This window comes from Cnephaeus nilssonii (assembly GCF_951640355.1).
Source record: "Cnephaeus nilssonii genome assembly, chromosome: 9".
Lineage (NCBI taxonomy): Eukaryota > Metazoa > Chordata > Mammalia > Chiroptera > Vespertilionidae > Cnephaeus > Cnephaeus nilssonii.
This window is the reverse complement of record NC_137080.1, coordinates 21,508,358-21,523,466: the sequence shown is the minus strand read 5'-3', so window position 1 is coordinate 21,523,466 and position 15,109 is coordinate 21,508,358. Positions and strand designations below refer to the sequence as shown.

Genomic DNA, 15,109 nt, shown 5'->3' with positions numbered 1-15,109 from the left:
ACCTTTGACTCCTTATTCTGTTTTTTAAAATGTTTTTATTGATTTAAGAGAGGAAGGGAGATGAAAAGAGAGATAGAAACATCAATGATGACTTTTATCAGTCCTCAATAATGCAATTTAAAGTGTGCTGTCCATATTACCTACACAATTATTTTCCTTGAGGACAATCCTATATAATAAAAGCCTAATATGCTAAGTGTCTGGTCGTCTGGTCATTTGTTCAACCAGTCAAAGCTAATGATATGCTAAGGCCACTCAACCACTTGCTATGATGTGCACTGATCACCAAGGGCCAGACGCTCTGAGTGGTAGGTTAGCTTGCTGCTGGGGTCCAGCTGATCAGGACTGAGCAAGACAGGCCAGACACACCCTGGAGCCCTCCCACAGTCCCTCCCCACCTGGACAACCTCCTGCGCGCCCCCCCCCCCCCGCCCCCCACCCCGATCATGCACCAGTAGGATCCCTCGGCCTGGGCTGTGCCCTCTCACAATCCAGGACCCCTTGAGGGATGTCAAAGAGCCAGTTTTGGCCTGATCCTGCAGGCCAGGCTTAGGGACCTCACTGGTGCATGAATTCATGCACCAGGCCTCTAGTACTATATAAAATGTATTTTTTATTCTTAGCAATTCCTGCCACAGGTATCTTTATCTTTCCCCCCCTAAATACTGTCAGCTCTATTTGAAAGGTATTAATGGGAAAATATGAAAAAAAAATCCTAATCTTGTGTAAAGTATTTCTAAAGTGGTTCATTTATAACACATATATAATGTAATGTTTATGTAACTTTGCTTATTTAGTTACCTCTTCTTTTCATGTCACAAAACAAGTTTGTTACAGAATAGTCTGTGAAAATTAACTACCTAAAAAATTTAAAGCTGTGTCAAAGACTTGAGAAGGCAAATAACCTATTATTAATTTTCTAAATTTTTACTCTATCCTAAAACACTCAACATATCAACATATATTTTTAATTAAGATGTGTGTGACTAAGAAATGTTCTCAGATGAGAAAACAAGCTATCCATGGAATGTATAATACCAGTTTGGGTATTTGCTATTTTTGAAATAATCCTTGGTTATGTTTGGATCACTCAGTTTTATACTTCCAATGCCAAATACAGTGTCTGGTACAAAGAGAGAACTCTAAAGTGAAAAATAATGTGAATTTGAATTAGCTTTTTTATAAAATTATTTTACTTCAAATTACTTTTTAAAAATGACAGAAACCATCCTTTTGTCCACAAGCTTATTTGACCATAATAAATTATGTTCTTCCAAAATAAGGTGTAGCGTATAATCATATAATCACTATATATGATCTTTGTGAACATGTTCTAAAATGAAGAGAAGCATTGCCAGGGTTCAGAAAACACAAGAGTCTCAGTGTTTTCCAGACAATCTTTAGTTGCTAGGAAGTTCCATATTTTAGGTTTTATAAACTCATTTTAGATATTAAAAAGTTTCAAGAACTTATAATCTTATACATGTTTCTCAGGCAAACTATGCTTTAAGAAGATTTTTGTCCCCAAAGAATCTAAGTTGCAAGTTAGGCAGAGACTTTTTTTATCCTGTATGTATTTTAGAAAACTGAACATTGGTATTAAGTGTGGGAGAAACTACAAAGCTTCAATTATTTGGAAAAACAAATAGGAAATTGAGAAGGCATTAGAAATTACCATAGAAATTAAAAAAAAACATAGACACATATTAAGTGGGAAGTAATCAGCACATTTTATTCACTCATCACTAAATTTCTAAAACTTAACGTGAAAATGCCTGAAGATGACAAGGGCTTTGTTAAATGTAATATCCTCCTACTTGGCAAATGATTACAGTTGCTGCTCTAGATTCAAGTGTTTAATTTTGCACTTGACCTTAATTCCATGTTAATTTTGAAGTCCCTGGAGTAATCTTGTTAATCTATATCTGCTTCCTCAGAAAATAAGTTAATTGTTGATGAATCACTCCTTAAGACTTTGCCATTTACAATAAGTTTTATTGCCTTCCAAAACCGTGGGTAAAAAAAAGCATATATCAAGGGGTTCATAGCTGAATTATAATAAACACACCACACTAAAATCTCACACAGAAGGCGGAGTTATAAAATTCATATAAGCATCAATCACAGCATCCATGATGTATGGCAGCCAAGAGACAAGAAATGCTGCCATAGCAATACCCAACATTTTAGCAGCTTTTCTCTCCCTCTTTGCTACTCTTTCCTTGTAACTCTCTGAGGAGGACTGAGCTTGGCTGGCTGTACTTTCAATCTTCCTAGCCTGATGTTTAGCCACCAAAACTATCTTACCGTATATAATCACCATGGCCACAGTGGGTATAAAGAATAGGAGAAAACAAAGTAGAACCCAATTTTGATTCAATGGAACCTGACAGCCTCCTATACAGGTTAGAGCAACTACTAGTTCCTCAATTCCTTCTTCATTGGCCCAGGTGTAAAAAACAGAAAAACTATAGGTGACAGAAAAGAACCAAGAGAGAACAATGCATATTCCTGACACCGAGACAGTGAACTTGGTTGGATAGGTCAGGGGATCAGTAACAGCGATATATCTATCAATAGAGATACAGCATACATGAAGTAAAGAAGCAAAACAGAAGGAAGTATCGAAACATGTATGACATTTACAGTAACTCTTCCCAAAGTACCAGCAGCTCTCCACAGACCTCACCATGCTGAAGGGCATCGCCGTCACTCCCACCAGGAAGTCAGCACAGGCCAGGGATGCAATCAGAAAGTTGGTAGGTGTGTGCAGCTGTTTGAGGTGCAGGATAGCGGTAATGACCAGTAAGTTCCCAAACACGGCCAGCACAGCCCCCAAACCAAGGAGGGTGCACAGAATGGCTCGAGGTCCTGGCGAGGAAGGAGTCTTAACACAGGAGCCATTCACATGCTCCTAGCAGAGTTCCACTGCTTCAGCTTGGGAGAAATTGTTCACCATGCCTTCTCGCTGGAGTTATTTCAAAGTTCTCAGATTTTTCTGTTTCAGCAATTTTAAACAAGGAGATGACAACTTGAAACACTCTGGCAAATAAAAATACATAGTTAAAATGAAAGTTAGGAACTTTCCTATCTTTTTTTTTTGCATATTAACTATAACCTCTTAGTCTTTCCAAAAAGTACTTATTCCCAAGTTTTTAATATATTTAGAGTGGAAAGTTGTTGCAGAAAGCCATTAAACTTATAGTCACATTTAGTACTAAATAATTGGCTGGCAGTATACTTAGTCCAATGTTATACATTATCATATATTTTATAGAATGTAATTTGCTAATCATTAGAAAATCCCTTTATTGTGTTTACCTTTTGAAATCTTACCTATAACCACCTGAGTTGAGAAATAATTAGGGGACCAATAGCTGAGTTTTATTTACTAAGTAATCTCCCCTGAGCAACGACTTAACAATAATTACAAACTATTCTTCTTGTTTGTTTTTTTTCAAGAAGAAGTAAATTGCATCTCCTTCAAATTGTAACCTCGAAAATCCCTATAATATACTAGTAGAGTGTGAAGGCTGAGGAAACATTTACTTATAATAGCTTGCTAAACTTATTTGCTGAATATATTTCTTTCATTGCTTATATTCCCAGAGTTTGTGTTTTTTTACTTTTATAGCCATTCATGGTTTAGACAGCTTGAGATGTTTGGAGAACTAATCTCATCAAAATGATACTAATATAATCAGTGTGTAAGTATTTTCTGGGCTAATAGACAGTTTTAGACATCTAAAATCAATAAGATTGATTAAAATAAACAGCGACTCACCTAGCCCCTCACCTTCCCATCCTTAAAATGCATAAACAGTATGGTTTGAAACCTTTCACAGAGGAGTAGGCAACACCTGGGATGGTCTGGAGGTGTGTATGTAGATTAGTCATGTCTCTGGAAGGAATGGATTTATGTTAAGTCATCCAAGGTGCAACTAGAGCCCAAACAATATTGAATCATTAATTTTTACTTTATTTAACTGTGCATCTAAATCTTAATTTTTGAGCTAGAGACTGGACTATTTTTATTACCATTTATCTCGTAGTCTGGCCTCTGTTGAAAGGGTAGTATCCTAGAAGAACCTATGACATAGAGTTGTGTATGTGTACCTTTTGTCTATATACCTATACTCTCTAGGTCAGTGGTCAGCAAACGGCGGCTCGCCAGCCACATGTGGCTCGTGAGCTGCGGTTCGCCACTCTGTTGACTAATGACTTTGCCGACCACTGCTCTAGGTGATAGGCTTCCCCAGTCTGTGAATTTTGAATTCATCCATTTTTACTTTACTTCCCACTTTATATTTATGGCCTCACTGGCTTGACTATATAAATCTAAGTCTCTTACATACAAAGTATCTTCCAGTTACTCCTGTTAGTCCTTAGATGGGTACATCCATGTGCTCACAAGACAGTCTACCCAGTAAAACCACCATGTGACATGCCCTCTGAATTCTTCTGCCTCAGCTGTCCTAATAGAGTCTACCACATCTTTCAAGCTGGCTAAAGGAATTCCACCACTGCCACCATGGCTGGTACCTTGACTGAGAGTCTGAGTGTCTACGTAAAAGATGCTGTCTCTTCAGCACTCCCCACCTCACTGGTGCCCAAGTGGTGCTGTTGCTGTGCAAAGGGAGAGTGATGCTTCCTCAGGTCTTTATGCTCAGGCCCTAAAATAGCAGCCTTCAGTTCTATAGAGTGTCTTAAAACTCCCCCTCCCTAGAAGCAAAGATACTTGAGGAGTAATGCGCACTCCTGAGACGCACATGTTGGTGTTTAATAACTTTCACCAGTACATGAAACCAGGGCTTCTCAAAGAAATGACTCATTCAAGCAATGGGACAGAGGAGACACAGGAAGAAACTGAAACATATTGAAAGGGAATTTTTGGACTGGAACCCGGATTCTTTGTCTGTCGGAGTTGAAGAATGAATCCACGGACAGAGGGTAGTATAGCAAAGGTGGAGATTTATTGAAGAACAAGTACAGACTTCCACGTGGGGAAGGGGAAAGGGTCAACTTCCTGTTTCCATGGTTTATAAAGGCTGCAGTTCCTGTGCTCTGATATCCCTCTGATTGGTCAATATTTCCTTTCAAATTGGTTACTATAGTAACTTCTGAGGCCCTCCTCCCTCATTGTCCTTCTATTCCCTCTGGGCCTTCTTTCTCCTTCTTTATTTTGTAAATATAGACCCTTTTGGCTATTTCCGGTTCCCTTGTCTTATGGAAATGTAACTGCACCTGGATTCCTTGTGTTATGGAAATGTATCTTCTCCCAGTCTGTAGCCCTGTGTTTTTCCATGGGCCCCAATTCTAAAAATTCCCTAAGCCTGCCTAGATTCCCCTAAAATTCCTGTTTCAATATTTTTATATCAGAAACTAAGAAATGTAAAAAGAAGTTAGAGCATTTCACAAGGACACTGTTGCAGTATGAATGGGCTCCCACTGGCTAAATATGGGACAATTTGAATACCAAAATAATTAGGGAGAGTAAAAATGTATAAGCCATTGGGGGAAAATGGGAATCCATGAGCTAAAATAGAGAGACATACAAACATACGTACATACATATGTACATGCAGGAGGGCTTTTCCTTAAAGTAAAATAATTTCTAACAGATACATGTTGAGAGAATGCTAGAGTGAAAACACCAGAATTTTATTTTTTTTAAGGTTTTTATTGCTTTTTAGAGAGAGAGGAAGGGAGAGGGAGAGAGAGAGAAACATCAATGCCAGAGAGAAACAACCATGGGCTGCTTCTTGCACGCCCCTACCGGGGATTGAGCATGCAACCTGGGCATGTGCCCCCACTGGGGATCAAACTAGCAACATTTCAGTACACGAGACACTCCGGCCAGGGCAAAACATCATAATTTTAAAGCCATCACAATTAATACTGATTCAGGCAAGAACCATCAACGGTAAATCTGGCTGCAGGGGAGCGGAGGACATTGATGAAATGAAGCATTTACATGGTCGGTAAAAGAAGGAAGGGGATTGGAGCATCTTTATTACTGAACTATTTCAAAGGTAATGTCTCCACTGTGCTTTGTGATTCTCTTATTTTTCCATACTCTGCTGCCCCTTAGTGGTCACTCTGGAACAATACTGGGCTGACAGAACAAGGAGACAAATGCTACACAGTAAATGCTTAGAAGTGACTATTTAAAAATGACCCCCCCACAAAAAAAAAAAAAAAAAAAAAAAAGAGGGAAGGGGAGGGGAGGTCTCCCAACAAACACTTTGAAAGCTTGCCAGTTAGCTATCTACTCGCTCCCCTCCAGGGCACCCCTCCATAAAAACAACTCAAGGAAAGGTTTTTGAACTTTTGCCTTTGTTAGAATCACAGGAGGGACTTAAGGTTTCCAGGCTCTACACCCGGAAGTTCTGATCTCTAGGACTGGAGTGAAATCAGAAATATGCTTTTAAAATCTAGCACCTCTTATGATTGTGGCATTCCACAGAACACTTTGTGAGAAATACTGCTCCAGGGGAAGTAGCACTATTAAAAGGGAAGTGCTCTAAACTTGGAGTCAGGAAAACCCATTCATTCCCTTCACACTTGCTAAGCACCTTCTAGCCAGGCATCCATCAGTCCTAGGTGCAAAGGATGTGATAAAAGTCTCAGTCCCTAGCCTGAATAATTTCATAGCCTACTTTGGGTAAGCAAGTAGACAATTAATTCAGTGCTCTGAGATAAGAACTCTAGAAAGAGGGAGGACCATCCCTAGGGGGTGGAGTGGGGGAGGGCAAGAGCTTGGGGAGAGCCAGGTTGATGGTATCTCTTGTAGAAAGTTCTCTCATCAAAGAGACTCTGAAGAGAGTTAGTAAGGACAAGTAGGATTCAAGTTTCTGATTTCTGTGACCCTGCACACATCTCCAAACTCTCTGAGCTTCCATTTGTTATTCATATAAGAAAAAGAAAGGTTGTGTACATGAGGATTTATAATTGTTTGGCTGTTTCTGGAGCTTTTCACTTTCACTTAACATTGTACATACAGTTTACAGGGGTTACAGTGTTACAGGATAACAGGTAAAATAACTGACCCCAAGATGCCATTCACTGACTCCAAATAACTCTCGCCAAACATTTCTCTATCCTCAAGGTTCTTCTGGCTGGTCTAATAATCAAATAGACATGAGGCAGATTAGCAAGAGAAAACAACCAAATTTAACACATACATATGTATGGGAACCCCACACACATGAGCTAGTCAGAGACCTCACATGCCCTAGAGGTTCAGAGATAGAAAGGAAGATTGAGGCATATATGACATCCTAGCTAGGGATGAGGTAATGCACCTTCGGGGCTTCACTGCAGAATGACAAGAAGAGCAGGTGTTTAGTGAATAAAAGCTTGCCCTTGTCATATAGGTGGGCCAAAAAGGTTATCGCTGATAATCTCTTATTATAGGCAAAGCCCCTAATTCAAGTTCTTTTAGGTAGTTAAAGGGAGGGGCAGATGTTTCTCTTGAGCCTGAAACTAGAATTGCCTTTAGCTCAAAACAATCCACATACCACAGAAGCACATCTTGCGGTGGCTCGTTCTGAACTCCTGCAGTTTTATATACAAGGTGGGGCAAAAGGAGGTTTACAGTTGTGAGTACAAAAAACAGATTTTATTCTTGTATCAGTTATTAAGTATTGTATTGTTTTCCATATGAACTGTAAACCTACTTTTACCTGACCCTGTATATATGCGATGGAAGATGTCTTATGAAGAGTAATTTGCTGTTTTTCCAACTAAAACAGATATGATACCAACTGATCATCAAATTAATAATTTCATAATAGTCTACCTAACAGAATTCTACAATACATTTTTGTTTACTTTTGTCACTGATCCTAGTCTTATTTTTATTTTTTTATTTTTTAAAATATATTTTATTAATTTTTTACAGAGAGGAAGAGAGAGCGATAGAGAGTTAGAAACATCGATGAGAGAGAAACATCAATCAGCTGCCTCCTGCACACCCCCTACTGGGGATGTGCCCGCAACCAAGGTACATGCCCTTGACCGGAATCAAACCTGGGACCCTTGAGTCCGAAGGCCGATGCTCTATCCACTGAGCCAAACCGGTTTCGGCAATCCTAGTCTTATTTTTAATTTTTTGAGGAACCTCAATACTATTTGCCATAATGGTTGTACCAATTTACATTTCCACTCACAGTGCACAAGGACTCCCTTTCTCTTACATCTTCAGCAACACTCATGTCTAGTCTTTTTGATACTAGCCATTCTAACAGATGTTAGGTGATATCTCTTAGTTTTGATTTTCATTTTCCTTATTATTAGTGATGTTGAGCATCATTTTAAAATGTTTTTAAATTGATTTCAGAGAGAAGGGAGAGGGAGAGGAAGAGATAGAAACATCAATGATGAGAGAATCACTGACTGGTGGCCTCCTGTACACCCCCTACTGGGGATCGAGCCCAGGCATGTACCCTGACCCTGAGTCAACCAGGACCTCCTGATTCATGGCTCAATGCTCAACCACTGAACCACACCAGCCAGGCTTATTTTATTGATGGTTTCCTTTTAGTTTGTGGTCCAGCTTCTTTGTTTTTTCTTTTGTTGCCTTTGCTTTTGGTGCCATTTAAAAATGGTATAATAACACATATTTCATTTTATAGCTGGATTTCATATTTGATAAAGGGAAAACACTTTTGCCAATAATATAAATCTAGTAAAACTAACTATCCTATATAATAAAAGGGTAATATATAAATAGACTGAACGGCAGAACAATCAAACAACCAATCAAAGTGTAATATGCTAATGATATGCTAAGGCTGCTCAACCGTTCACTATGACATGCACTGACCACCAGGGGGCAGATGCTCCAACCAGTAGGTTAGATTACTGCGGGGGTCTGGCTGATCGGGACTGAGGGAGCCCTGGAGCCCTCCCGCCATCCCTCCCCAGCCCGATTGTGCACCAGTAGGGTCCCTCGGCCTGGCCTGCACCCTCTCACAATCCGGGACCCCCTCAGGGATGTCGGAGAGCTGGTTTCATCCTGATCCCATAGGCCACTCCCCTTGGGAGGGTGACAGATGGCTGGCGAGCGCTGCTGTGGCAGCACAAGCCTCTCCTGATCGGGACTGATTGGGTGCGAGTTCGAGGCAGGCACAGTGGGGCCAGGATGAGCGGGAGCGGCAGGTAGGACCTGCAGGCAGCATTGGACTGAGGGTTTCAGCCCAACCCCTGCAGGCCACCCAGAGGGACCCCACCTGTTCACAAATTCGTGCACGGGGGCCCTAGTACTATTATATTTATGTTACACTACATGCTAGCTTGTATTAACTCATGTAATCCCTCTAACAAACCTATGACATAAATACATTTCTATTTCCCATGTGAAAAAAACTGAGACACAGAGAGATTGAGTTGCCCAAGATTACATGTCAATAAATGCTGAAGCTGGGGTTTGAACTCAGGCAGCCTGACTCCAGAGAGCAACCCTTAATCACTACACTACTTTAACTCTCCATTATCTTTGCTAATGCCACATTGTTATGTGTGTGCAAATATCCTTAATGGATCTCAATGACAGATATTTATGTTGTTCCCAAATGTTTGGTATTTAAAATAATATCATAATAGAGATTATATCAGCATACTTGTCCAAGCATTCTCTCGGTATCAATTTTTAAAGATGAGGTTGATGAGCTTACATTACATTTGAAAGTTTGCAGAAAGGCTGTGTCCATTTGAAGAGCTGCCACACTATAAGGCAGTGTCCATTTCCCCATATACCTACCCTTGGCAGCACCATGTATTATCATCCTTTCTCATATTGCCCGTCTCTTAGGTGTCTGATGATGCTGAATTTTACCTGAGCCTTGTGATCTTGAAAACAGTGATAGTTAAAGAAATCCTCATACATTCGAGTTCTGGGAAATGGGCTTATGGTATATAACTACCCTTCTTCATATGACTTAGATAAGACTCACAGAATTCCCTCTCCCTGAAAACCCCACTCCTGCTCATTTACCTACAAGGCTGGACAAGGCCAAATCCCCATTCTTTGCCTCCTGAATGATTAACTAATCTTCTGTCAGTACAGATCAATCAGAACAAGATGCTTGCTAGCCAAACTTTGGTTAAGATTCTCCCCTCCCCTTGCAACCAGGTGCCTGAACTTTAGTCCAGCCTCAGCCTTTCCTCAACAGCACCCCCTCTAGACTGGCCTCAAGGTGAAACATTTTCTGATCTTGTCAAGTCCATTCATTCCAAGTCCTCACACCCAATTCTTTCTAGTCTTGTTTACTCCCTCCTCTCTCTCTCTCTCTCTCTCTCTCTCTCTCTCTCCCCCGCTCCATATATATACAGAGATCCAATGCATGAAATTCGTGCAAGACTAGGCCCTTGAAGCCCCAGCTGCCTCGCCCCATCCACTGGTCGTTCTGCAGTCTGGCCTAATTAGCATATTAGCTCTATATTATATAGGATAATACTATTGCCTAAATCATGAAACATCTGCAAAACTTGTAGTCAAAGGTTTCTCCCCATTACAATAACTTCCGAATAGATTCTCTCCTTATTAAATCCAGATTTGTTTTTTTATTTGCTAGGTCAAAACAGCAACAATGAAACAGCTTGTTTTACTTTGCTTTTCTTTGTGTACTTTGGTTTGCTTTTCAAGCGTAATTATTGGCTATTTTTGTTCTTTCTCATACAGTTTATAACCCACCCCCGATTTGCTCAATCCCAGCTGACTTTGGCCATTTGTTCCCAGGAGATCCAGCCACCAGGGACATTCCAACACCCCTGGGTCTCACAGCATTTTTTCCATGAGTTTGGGTTTCTACAAAGTCTCCATCATGCACCCTGAGTGAGCCACAGCAGTGCCAGCATGCAGTTCTACACCAATTTAATCCACACAGAGGCTCTGGCTTCTTCCCCCACTTTCCCCTCAAACAATGTAACATGAAAGGATGTTTGGAGAATACACTGGACCTTATGTAGATGTAAATTCCTTGCATGGTAGTTCCTTGAATGATTGAAATGCCTCTTCCTAAATTCACCAACCACTTCGTTACACATATGTACATATATAAAGTATATATATATATATGTATATGTATATATGTGTATATATATTGTTGCTAGTATTATAGATATCTCCTATTTCCCCTCCCTCTCCCCCTCTTCTCCCAACCCCTACCCCTGTCCCCAGGTCTTCACTACCCTATTGTCTGTGTCCATGACACCAACCACTTCTTAATTCTCAAGTCCAATGCACAAGTTGCGCTTCTTAATGTACTTGAACTTACTGTGATATGTAATATCATAGATCATTACCTCTTTTTGAGATGTTTTCCTTCATTCTTTAGTTTACCTTTTCCTGGTTTATTTCCTATTTCTCTGATTACTTCTTGTCAGGGTTGTTTTTCCTATGCCCTCCTTAAATATAGAAAGTTCATAACATTCCATTGTTAGAGTTAGTGAGCTCATCTCTTCCCATAGCTCCAACCACAGCTCTACCTTGAACTCCGCCTCACATTTTCAAGTACCTGTAGGTCACTGATCATCACTTCTCCAGAATATTAAAAGATAACATGCTCAACGCTAAACTTATTGTCACTTTGTTCCCTCATTTCACCACCTCCATCCTCAAACTGCAATTACTTTATTAACAAACTTAGATCTCAGCTACAATGTGTTCAGCTCGATTTCACATATCCTAAGAGTAGGAGTAATCTCCATATCTAATTGATTTCCCAGTCTTCTAAAATATTTCTCAAAACAGTCCTAACCTCCTCTTCTCCAATGCATTTGCCTTGGTGCAGTCCTTCAATATCTCTGATGTTGGGCTCGGCTGGTGTTGCTCAGCGGTTGAGTGTCACAGTCTAATTCCCTGTCAGCTCACATGCCCAGCAGCCAATGGACCACCAATGTTTCTATCTCTCTCCCTCTCCCTTCCTCTCAAAAATCAATAAAAGCATATTTTAAAAAAGTATCTCTGATATTGGGGAGATTCTTATTGCAACAGCGTCCTACATGATAGTTGTAATCTCTTTCTTTCTCTCTCTCTCTCTCTCTCTCTCTCTCTCTCTCTCTCTCTTTCTTTCTCTCTCTCTCTAGTCTCAATGTTATTTCCCTTTAATTCCTTCCACTTCTCCAGAGTTTTCTTCATTGCATGGAATTATGAGCACATCACACACACCCTTGCTTAGAATTCTTTAGTAGTTTAACTCCCATTTGATACTCAACATGATAAAGAGGCTTTCCATTGTATAAATGGCACTTGCCTTTCCAGTCGCCTGGCCTTCTAACACACTCATTAGGTTTTATCTAAATAAAGTTATATAGTGATACCTAAGCGTTTGCACTTGACTATGGTTTTATAAATGTTTATGTGCTCTTCCTTTTGCCTTTCCCATTTTTGTCTTCCTGGTGAACTCTTAACACATCTTTCAAGATTCTGTTAACACTTCCCCCTTTGAAATGGTCCCTGACTCCACAGTAAGGCATCCTCATCTCTGGGATCCCGTGGTGCTGTGTACAAATCTTCTTCATAGCACCTCTTACAGTGTCCTGGGGAGGATCTCACTCCCTGAACTCCTTGAGGGAAAATACCCTAGTCCTCTTAGTTATCTGCAGTGCCCAGAAGAGTACCTGACATAGGACAGGTTTTCAATGGGTACTTGCAGAGTGAGTTATATGGTAGGAAGTACTCAAGATTCTGAATTAAGTCATCTGGACCTGTGCTGCTCACAATCATTTGGGTGATTTTGATGAATTTTCTTTTGGTTTCAGTTTCTTTAATATGTGAAATGAGGAAGTAGAGCTAGATCATCTATAAGGGCCTCTCCAGCTTTAAAACTCTGTGGTTGACACTACTGTCTATGACAGAGGTTGAAACATTTTACCTGATCACAGAATGTTTAATCAAAATTTAAGAATATTGGAAAAAAGAAGAAATTTCACATAAAAATCTGAATTTCCATTATATCTTAACAAAGCAGATAATTTGACTATATTAGGCCAAAATTCCTCAAAGTCCACATCAGCTATAGCTGAATCATACTACGCTTTTAGATGGAATGTGTGCTTCAACTTGGCAGAATGCCCATCTCTCTCTATTGCTCCCTTTTTACAGGGACAGAGTATAAGTTGCTGCTTATTATCACACTTGCACTGTAGTTTTCTTCAATAAAGATGAGAAATAAAAAATATATCTTGCCCCCATTTCTTTGTTAAAAGTAAAAAATGAAAGATAAACCAAGAGATCCTTGCTTCTTATCCGTGGCTGCCCTTATTTTTGTACTTAAGTATGTGTATATATAGCACCAAACAAACTAGAATTTGCTCAGGTGGTACCAATGCAAAATATTCTGGGGTTGCTTTTTTCCCACTTAAGTGCATCTGGATTTTTGATGTGCTGGGGATCCTTTCAGAAAATAATGTTGCCCTAATATAAGCAAAGGCCAAGCCAATTTGGTGAGGTACTTATTTCACTTGAAGAAAGTGGTGTTTTTTAATCTAACAAGTACATTATTGTTTAATATTTGTTACTAGAAGACTTTCTGCTTTTTTCAAACCCTGTGCAAAATATGCCCTGCCCTTCCAGGATGCTGAGAACGCCTTGTATGCTATGAAGACTTGCCTACTAGATGAGCACACGGAGAAGACTCCCAACTTATTCTTCCATTGTTCCTGCCAGGATTGTGGATTTGCGTTCGCAGTTTTTCCTGGAACTGTGAAATCGGTCTACTGCAGAGTCAAGGGTTAGGAAACAAGACCGGAATGAGCTGATGGGGCGGGTTGAAAACCTGAGTCTAAGGGAGGCCGGCATCAGCAGATAGAAAAGACAGCTGCCCTCCATTTCTTTCTCTTGATTTTTTCACGCCAGCTAAGGCGTTCACCATCTGTAAGTCAGACACCCCCACCCCCACCCCGCCCCCCAAATACCTCCCTTGCAATTTTGCTGATATGCCCATTCCTTAGTTTGGAATCAGAAGGGGCGGGAGACGACCGCTGTCACTCAGCACCGCGGCCCAATGGGAGAAAGGCAATCCCCGCCCCCTTCCTGGGCTGTATCGTGGGCATGCGCAGTGGGTGTCCCATCGCCAACACCCCGCTGCTGAGAACTGTAGCCAGGGGCTCCGGGGCCCGTGGGAGCCTGTTGTCGGCGTGGGAGGAGGTGGAGGAGGAGGAAGCCGAGGAGGGTGAGGTAAGACGAGCATGGGAAGGGGCCCCTGGGCGGACACCCGCGGTCCGATGTCCCTGCAGATGCTGCGCCTCCTTGTTTATACGCGTCGTCAGGTGGCCGCTCTGCGCTTTGCGGCAGGCGCTCGGGGGGCGGAGGGCTGGGGATCCCCAGCTCCCGGCGCGCCCCACGCCCCCCACCCCCCGGCCCCCGGGTGAGCGGCGCGGTCGGCCGGTGGAGCCGGTCCGGCGCCTGCAGCCTCGCCGCCTTCCCCCGGCCGCCCGGGCCCCGCTCGCTCGGGCGCACCTGCGGGCAGCGCGCACCAGGGCGGGACCGGCCGGGAGCCAGCCCCCGCCAGCTCTGGAACCCGGCTTCTGCCTCGATCCAGACACGAACTGACCTCTTCCTCTTTTTAACCCACTGATTTAGAAAACACATTTTAAAGTTCTCCTTCCGGATCTGGAAGAACCGAGCATATAGGGCTACAGTAAAGGGACCAGACACCTTTATTCAGAGGCTCATTGTGGTCGATTTTCTATTTGGCTTGATTAAATCTAACCCTCCTTGACGTTCTCAATACATGTCATGAATTGGTTTCCATAAAGACGTTTAAAAATACATAAAGTATCTCAAGATGCCTCCCCTCTCTTGTTTTCTAGATGGTTACTTTATTTAAATTCAGACATAAAGAAACAACATTGCTTTTCTGGTCAAATGCTATATTTTTCTCTCTTAAGTTTCTTGGCATTTGCCTGGCTCTCATATGCATACATTCAGTTTGTTTAATTTCCATCAAGGTATTCTGACTAGAACTATGTGTAATTTCAAACTTGTACAGAATCTGGAAGCAAAGGAAATGGTTTTGAAATGCTGCTCTGTTTAGTAATGTTGGAGGTGGCCTGAGCCTCAGGGGCGTGAACTGATAACAGAGTTAAACAGCCTCTGCTTTAC

At 41.4% G+C, this 15,109-nt stretch overlaps 2 protein-coding genes across 2 annotated transcripts in view; one reads left to right on the top strand and one right to left on the bottom strand.

Moving 5' to 3' along the window:
* Nucleotides 1–1,914: 1,914 nt before the first annotated feature.
* On the bottom strand, nt 1,915–2,959 carry LOC307105797 (trace amine-associated receptor 9-like; the record flags this gene model as incomplete). Its single annotated transcript, XM_079781678.1, is given in 3 exon segments — nt 1,915–2,083; nt 2,085–2,914; nt 2,918–2,959. Coding segments are annotated over 3 exon segments (1,041 nt in total).
* Nucleotides 2,960–14,063: 11,104 nt separating this feature from the next.
* STX7 (syntaxin 7) overlaps nt 14,064–15,109 on the top strand; it is a 39,868-nt gene continuing 38,822 nt past the window's right edge. The window contains exon 1 of the mRNA XM_079780335.1: nt 14,064–14,182. The gene's annotated coding sequence lies outside the window, so the exon portion shown is untranslated. The remainder of the gene's footprint in view (nt 14,183–15,109) is intronic.